Source organism: Stigmatopora argus, chromosome 4 (genome assembly GCF_051989625.1).
Source record: "Stigmatopora argus isolate UIUO_Sarg chromosome 4, RoL_Sarg_1.0, whole genome shotgun sequence".
Classification (NCBI taxonomy): Eukaryota; Metazoa; Chordata; class Actinopteri; order Syngnathiformes; family Syngnathidae; genus Stigmatopora; species Stigmatopora argus.
In genome coordinates, this window is record NC_135390.1 from 2077929 (window position 1) to 2086015 (window position 8087).

Here is an 8087-nt window from a genome sequence, read left to right on the forward strand (position 1 = left end):
CATAAGTTTTGATTCTATTTAGGGCTGAAAACGTCCGTTGGACAGAAGCAGTGGACACGGGGATGGTCACTGCCAAACACACTAATGCGCACAGCTGCCCCATGCTCTCACTCAGATTTTTCTATTGAAGGAAGTCAACGAGATCAGTGGAAGATTTTCCTGCAAAATCATCCATGTCATCGGCTTGCTTCCCACTGGTAACATTTTGAAATCTGACGAACCGCTCCTTGACACCTTTGCCCGTGACGTAACGCAGAACCAGTGCGAGCTGCGCTGCGTTACTCGCGTCTGTCGTCTCATCCACCATTACAGAGACAAACTGTACTTTTTTTTATTTCGCTTCTGATCTCTTCATCCATCACTTGAGCAATAGCAGTGATCAGGTCGTTTTGTATTCTGCCCGACGTGCCACTAAATACTTTATTAGTGGACAGGTGGTAATGTGAATCCGGGTTTTTCTCAGCAAAAAGAGAAAGAAGTTCCACATAATTTCCTTTGTTTGGCGAGGGAGCGCTTTCATTGTGTCCCCGAAATGAAAGTTCCTGCTTGCCCAAAAAAATGACGCAGTCTATCAAACTTTTTAAGATTCCCCTATATTTCTTTACCTTTTCGTTGTGGCGCTCCGTTTCCCTGCGCACTTGCTAGTTTAATTGTAACTCCACTCGAGTATCTCCAAAGGTTTTGGAGCGGACCGTTGCTTGTAACTGTCCGGCAGAGCTTTGGTGTCTCGTTGCTGCTTTGGTTAAACAAGACAAATTTGCAAATCCAGTGTTACTCCAAACACCATGTCGATCGGTGGCAAATAACAAGCACTCCCAACAATATCATTTGGTGTGTTCATCGGAGCCAGTGAGCCAAGGATAGCGCTCGTAGTTAGCACACTGAAAGGTCCGAACACACCCTTTTCCCGGCTGTAACAGGCTTGCTAGCTTCGGAGTTGACCGCCCTTTCTTAATGATGTCCATTTTTTCTGTAAAAGTCTGTGTGGAAAATGGCTTTGCCAGCAAATTTGCAACCGAATCCATTTGCTTTCCTGCGTTGGCCATTGTGCGTGGAGTTTGCTAGTCTGGCTGCCTCATTCTAGCTTTTGGCCCGTCTACTCTAGCAAGCCAATAATAGAGGGTGAAAGCAATGACATGTCCCAGCCAGCAAAATGCCCACGCCTATAAAAAATCATTGTGGGGTTGCCAATTCGAAATCTGATTGGTTAAAAGCAACAGTCTTGTTTAATGCAGCAGACCCCGCAGAACTGATTTTGAAGGCTTTGAGGCAGATCTGATCTGGCAACAAATAATGGCTGAAATGTGATTGGTTAAATGCTTCAATATGAAAACACATCTGGAAGCAGTGCAACCAGGGGGGAAAGCAATGAAAGGAAGCTAACAGACCATTTGGAATAATAATTATTGATGGACAAAATATAATATGATTCAGATATTTCTTAGGCCAGCAGAGAAGGCCTTGAAGGCCCTGACGGCCCGCTACTGATATATATATATATATATATATATATATATATATATATATATATATATATATATATATATATATATATATTTTATTTTTATTTTTATTTTTTTTTAGGAACACACTTATTTATTTTATTTATATTTTTTTTCATTTATTTATTAACTTACTTATTACCAATATATTTATGTCTAAAATCCCTTTTCTATATCTGCATACTCACCCTCTTCCTACTGTGACAACGAAATTTCCCGAATATGGGAAGAAGTGTGTTGTTGTTGTTGTTAAAAAGGAGGGCCCCCTCCGACAAATATGAACGACCGGCTGACCAGGTCGGGAGGGCCCGTGGGGGACATGGGGAGAAAACGCTATCTCCCCAGCCTGGGGCGCCGCCAATGAGTGATGTGTTTATTGAACAATATCCCATGATCGAAGTTGCTAATACTAATGTGAGCAAGGAGCAGGCTCCTACTAAATTTGGATGTTCGAATCCAAAAGCTGATGGTGGCCCGTTGTGTCATGACGGTCGTAATTTGAATTTGAGAGTGCATGAACTGATTGATCGGGTTACGGGGAAGTTTAAAACAAAAGTTAATTATACCGTGATCAGCAGAGCTAAGCAGAGGGATGGTGAGCCTTTTGCAGAATATCAAATCAGGATGACAGCTTGTTGACGGCGATTCCCCCTTATGTCAACTACAAAAGCTACATATCCATTTCAAAGGATACACATGGATTTTATAGAATATGTGTGGTACATAACAGTCCTAAAACAGATTGGGGAAACCTTGTTGCAGAAACTGGTCTAGATTGGCAAGCTTGGATGACACACGCGTGCAAAAAAAAAAACATCAGGCCTTCGATAAAATTAACCCATACGGTGGGGGCATTACAAATCATAATTCAGACTGACAAATTAACTTGTGGATCCTTGTCTGACGTTTTTCCTAAGTCCATGGGCAGGTGGAACCATGTCTATGGAGACGGTGGGAAAGTCGTCAGAGATGGAAACACCCGGATCCGCCATAGTAAAATTAAAATCTGAGATGACCAGAGAATTCATTTCTGCAACGGGGAGTTCCCAAACGGGAGGCGGTAAGAAATAATTGGTTGCTGTTGATGGAAAATGCAGCTAATACTATAAATCAAACCTGCATAACATGTATGGGGGGCCGACCTCTCTTAAGAGTAGTACCCGCGCAAATTACCCCTGATTGTGTAAAGGAGATAATGACAAAAGAAGATGTAAGCCCAAAATGTATGAAATGGAATAATGTCTACCCAGTTACAACGGCAGCAAAGGACAAGTCTAACTTTTCAACACGTCGCGTTTAATTATTTTACCTGTTTAGTCCTCACAGGGCACGGTCCGGCACTGGGAGCGATAAATGTGACGTGGTGTGCCCACGTCCTAAAACAGACTGCACCCCTGATTCCACGTTCTGACCTATGGTGGTGGTGGGGTCAAAACAAATTATACGACTCCTGCCAAAATGACAGCAGGACTTTGTGCCTTGGTCTCACTGCTATTACCAGTGTCTGTTTTTCCATCTACAGTAGAGGAGATACAATTGGCTGCACAGAAATCCGGTATGATGGCGGGCCCCTCGCGACGGCGTGGCATGGAGAGAGGGTGATCCGACATACATTGATGCGATTGGCATCCACGGGGCGTACCAGATGAGTATAAGTTGGCTAATCAGATCGCAGCAGGTTGGGAGTATATTTTTCTTTTAATTACTCCAAACAAAAATGTTGATCGGATAAATTACCTGCATTACAATGTCCAAAAACTTGGAAATTATACTGAACAGGGATTTGTGGCGATAAAGGAACAACTGGCAGCCACTAGTCTGATGGCGTTCCAGGATCGTGCAGCGGTTGAAATGCTTCTTGAAGGAGCAGGGGGCGTATGCAATGTTTGAAAATGTTGCACTCAACAACACGCCCCCCACTGGGTCCCACACCAGGGCCAACGATGGCCTGCAGACCCTAAACCGCAAGATGAAAAAGCATCCTGGAGTAGAATAATGTCCGCTGATTTGTGGCCTTACTAATAATGATTTGGCCTAATTTGTGGCATTTTCCGTAGCCCTTTTTGCTACGATTTTGACATTATGTGGGTGTTGTATTATTCCCTGCTTAAGATCTTTGATGAGCCGACTTATAACCACTGCGATTGCCCCTACAAATTCTAAATTGCATGAATTATATCCCCTACTAATGAAGCGTGCTGAAGCAGCAGTGAATTCCAGGAGCATGGTAATTCCGAGGATGGATTGGGCGAAAATGATCTTGTTTTCTGCTTTTCAGACCTGCCGAACGAGTAGAGCCTAAGCGGGTAAAATTAAAACAGCCAACGGAGATATCCCTGTCTCTTTTCGGATTTGTCATAAAATGAATAACAAACATATAGTAAAAGGAGGGAATGTTAGAATTATTATGGAATATTCTATATGTGTTGTAAGCATTTTTTAATAAGTAGTAAGGCTATAAACAGTCATGGGAACATGGACATTTTTCCTCCATTTTCATCGTCTCCTCAAGGCCAAAGCTCGAGGACATAATGTTTCGGACACTTCTCCGGCAGGACCCAATGAGACTGTTATGACGAGACTCCACCAGCAGATTTGAAAATACGGCTTTGCTTACATTATAATACTGCTTTGTTTACATTATAATCCTGCTTGGTTTACTTTAGAATGCTTTGTTTACATTATAATACTACTCTGTTTACCTTATAAAGAAATTATTATGCTTACTGGTGCAAATTCTAATGCCGTTGTTTTTGCTTATTGTGCAAATTCTTACGCAGGTGTTCCGATAAAAACAGATTGTTGTGACAGTGTTTTTATAACCTTCATGTTATTCGGTTAAGCTTATACAATAGTTCAAGACAGTTGTTTTTGCTTATGCAATTGTTTAAATCAGATTACCTTTGAATGTTTTGGTTATGTGCCGCTAAATGGACCGAAGAGTATGCCGCTCGTCAGAATGCACTGTGGACTGAGACGGCGTCACAAGGGATCTCCTTCGAAGTTGTAAGCAGAATTTGTTGAAAGATGTTTTTCCTTTTTTAATTAAATATTACTAATAATAATTTAAAAGGTTTGAATCATTATTCCAACAGTTATCCAATCCAATATATGTTGACTACTCATTCATTACTTATTTATTGATTATTTTTGTGTTCACTTTATGGTGCGGGTCAAATGCAACAAATTTCATTCTGAAGATATATCAGAAAGTCTATCTCTCTGTCTCTTTGTCTCTGTTTGTCTATCTAACCCGAAAGACACTAGCAAGTCTACTTCGATCGCATGATTCGTCAGGCGACTACAGTAACCCTCGAATATCGCAGATAATGTAGACCAGGCATGGTGTCAATTTAGTACAACTAAGATCAAAGCCTTACTGCCTGTATACTGGATGAGCAACCAGAAAGCCTGGATCACGAAAGCCTTCACAAACTGTTTCATCCCAAATGCGAAGCTGTACCTCGCTAAAAGGGGGCTCCCTTTCAAGGACTTGGACTAAAACTCCCATTAACCTGTTTTTTGGGATTTATATCAATGGGGGAACTATTTTCACTGTGAGTACAGTATTTAAAGTATTTACATTTTGATATATACATTATATTTAGATATTAATACATTATGGTCTTTTGATGCTTATAGATGTAATATTTAATAAATATTCATTTTTATAATTGAACTTGTGTACATGTATTTCTGTATAGGCACAAAAACATCTATTGTAATAATAATAATAATAATAATAATAATAATAATAATAATAATAATAATAGGTATGGTCCTACTTCGCGTTTTTTTGTTTATCACGGCCATGTCTGGTTACGATAGCGTTGCCGTGCAAAAAAAGAGGATCCAGAATGCCTAGCAGTGCTGGGAATCTAATCTGGGAACTCCACCTGCGTCCACCACAGACTCCACAAGACTTCCAAACCTTCATTTGTTCTTTTGACGTCTTACTTGTGTTTTCACCCCTCCCCTGAGAGTTCAGACGTACATTGTAATGCGAGCGGGGGAGACTTTTTGCACCAGTGAATCGTAATATAACATAAACAAATTTAGAGTGAACTTGGATTATGATGCAGACACACTCAAAAAAAAAAACACTGAAAAAAATGCAACGCTCCGCCCAGTGCACGCAGAGACATTACAAAGAGGCAGTTGCGACCAGAGATATTACATGAGGAGTTGCGGAGCCAGTCCCCTTGATGTTCTTATGAGCAGCCAACGAGAAGCAATATATACTGCTCGTATTAGCGATCGCTCCGGCATTCGCGCTGAGTGACGGAAAAAAACACTGAAAAAAATGCAACGCTCCGCCCAGTGCTCGTAGATATCTGTTATACACGAAAGAGATATGGCAAAAAAGACAGTGCGCTACAATGATAAACAGCCTCTCATGTCTTGGCCACCTGGCTTTCTCGTATCTCGAAATTTTTCTCGTATCTAGAGATAATTATTTGCTCAAAATTTTATTTGTGTCTTGAAATGCTCGTATGTCGGGGTGCTCGTATGTCGGGATGCTCGTATGTCGAGGTACGACTTTATTTTGTTTTATTGACGTAATGTGTATTCTCTAAAATAAAAGTCAAAGTATTCAAACATCTACAATAATAATAATCGGACATAGGCCATGTCGTCATTACCACAACACAAAAAAGCCTACTTGTCATCACACGCAGAACTGCGTGTGACGAAATTGATGGTGCTTCTCCATAAGCTACGTTTAATCGGCAAAAGACCTAAATAAGTGTAAGTTACGGACTTGTAATTTGACATTCCGCTGTTGTGGATACAGGTCGCTTACCTCTCGATTACTGCACACTGTCTGCCACTTACCTTCCTTCAAGTCAGCTAGTAGGAGGCAGATCACCAACCAAACATCTATTCATATGCCGCAGAAGGGAATGTGTGTATGTTAGCGCGAGTTTAGATGTCTGATGGATGTGGGGAAAAAACTGTCCTTAAGCCTATTTGTCCGAGCTTTGTGGGACCTATAGCGTCTGCCAGAGGGCAGCTGGAACAGATTGTGACCAGGGTGGTAAGGGTCCCCTATGATGTGCTTGGCTCTGCTGAGGTAACGCGGGCTGTCAAAGTCCTCATCTTCTATATCCGACATAAAGAATTTGCCAACAATGCTGGGTTCCATCTCATCGTCAGGGTCAGAGTTGTCGCCGTGGGGTTTCGTAATAGTGATTTTTTAAAACAAAATTAGAATTAAGTTTTGTGTAAAGTTAGATGACATTTTTTTGGAGTGTGTCTATCGTTCCAAGTTTGTTTGTTGCTACGAGCGCATTGCTGTGAAAAAAGTCTCTCTCTCCGAAATCTGCCTAATTTGAGTACTATTAAACATCATAACCACTAGTTATTTCTAACTCTATTAATAGATGGCGAATTAGAACAACTACAATGTTTTTCCATTCCATTTCAGAGTGTTGGAACAAATTATTTTGTATTTAGTTCATTCCTATGGGAAACGTTGATTTGAGATATGAGTAAATTGACATACGAGCTCAGTCCCGGAACGCATTAAGCCCGTATCTCAAGGTACCACTGTACATCGCACCACCACAGCCACTCACTGTGACCCTTGATTGGCCATTATTCAATGCACTTAAGACCCAAAGCAGGCCAAAAATTACCTTCTGTTTCTTTGTGTGATGTAAAAAGGTATACTGTACGATATAACCCAGCTCCTAGCCTTGTAAATGTCAGTTTTCTATATAAACCCATGCCTGTACCAAACATACCTTTTATTGCTGTTATGGGCTTTGTAGCCATCCTACCCACCAGGCACGCTTTCAACATGGACTCATAGTTTACCCAACGATGAACCTGTGGACAGAGAATTTTTTGGTGTTTTGGTTGTTTATTCTTTTATATCTGGGATGTCACCACTGATTGCAATAATTCCTTTTCTAAAAAAATATTTAATTAGTGTCTGGGGGTGCTGGAGCCCTTCCCAGTTGACTTTGGGCACCTGGGCACCAGAGAGGAAGCACCCTGAGTTGGTGGCCAGAGAGAGAGAGAGGGAGAGAGGGAGAGAGAGAGAGGGAGAGAGAGAGAGAGGGAGCGAGAGAGAGGGAGCGAGAGAGAGGGAGCGAGAGAGAGGGAGCGAGAGAGAGGGAGCGAGAGAGAGGGAGCGAGAGAGAGAGAGAGAGAGAGAGAGGGAGAGAGAGAGAGAGAGAGAGAGGGAGAGAGAGAGAGAGAGAGAGAGGGAGAGAGAGAGAGAGAGGGAGAGAGGGGAGAGAGGGGAGAGAGGGGGAGAGAGGGGGAGAGAGGGGGGAGAGAGGGGGAGAGAGGGGGAGAGAGGGGGGAGAGAGAGGGGAGAGAGGGGGAGAGAGGGGGAGAGAGGGGGAGAGAGGGGGGGAGAGGAGGGGAGAGAGGGGGGAGAGAGGGGGGGAGAAGGGGGAGAGGGGGAGAGAGAGGGGGGGAGGGGGGGGACGAGGGGGGAGAGAAGGGGGAGAGAGGGAGAGAGAGGAAGAGAGGGAGAGAGGAGGGGGAGAGAAGGAGAGAGGGGAGAGAGAGGGAGAGAGAGGGGAAGAGAGGGAGAGAGAGGGAGAGAGAGAGGGAGAGAGGAGGGGAGAA

The 8087-nt window shown here is 42.7% G+C and overlaps 1 protein-coding gene across 8 annotated transcripts in view; it reads right to left on the bottom strand.

Annotated features, from left to right (window-relative positions):
- The window catches only part of cyb5r4 (cytochrome b5 reductase 4), a 110539-nt gene that overhangs the window by 62647 nt on the left and 39805 nt on the right, over positions 1-8087 (bottom strand). For all 8 annotated transcript variants that reach the window (XM_077597639.1, XM_077597638.1, XM_077597634.1 and 5 more), the window contains one exon: positions 7250-7334. In XM_077597639.1, the coding sequence (XP_077453765.1) occupies positions 7250-7334 (85 nt within the window). The remainder of the gene's footprint in view (positions 1-7249; positions 7335-8087) is intronic.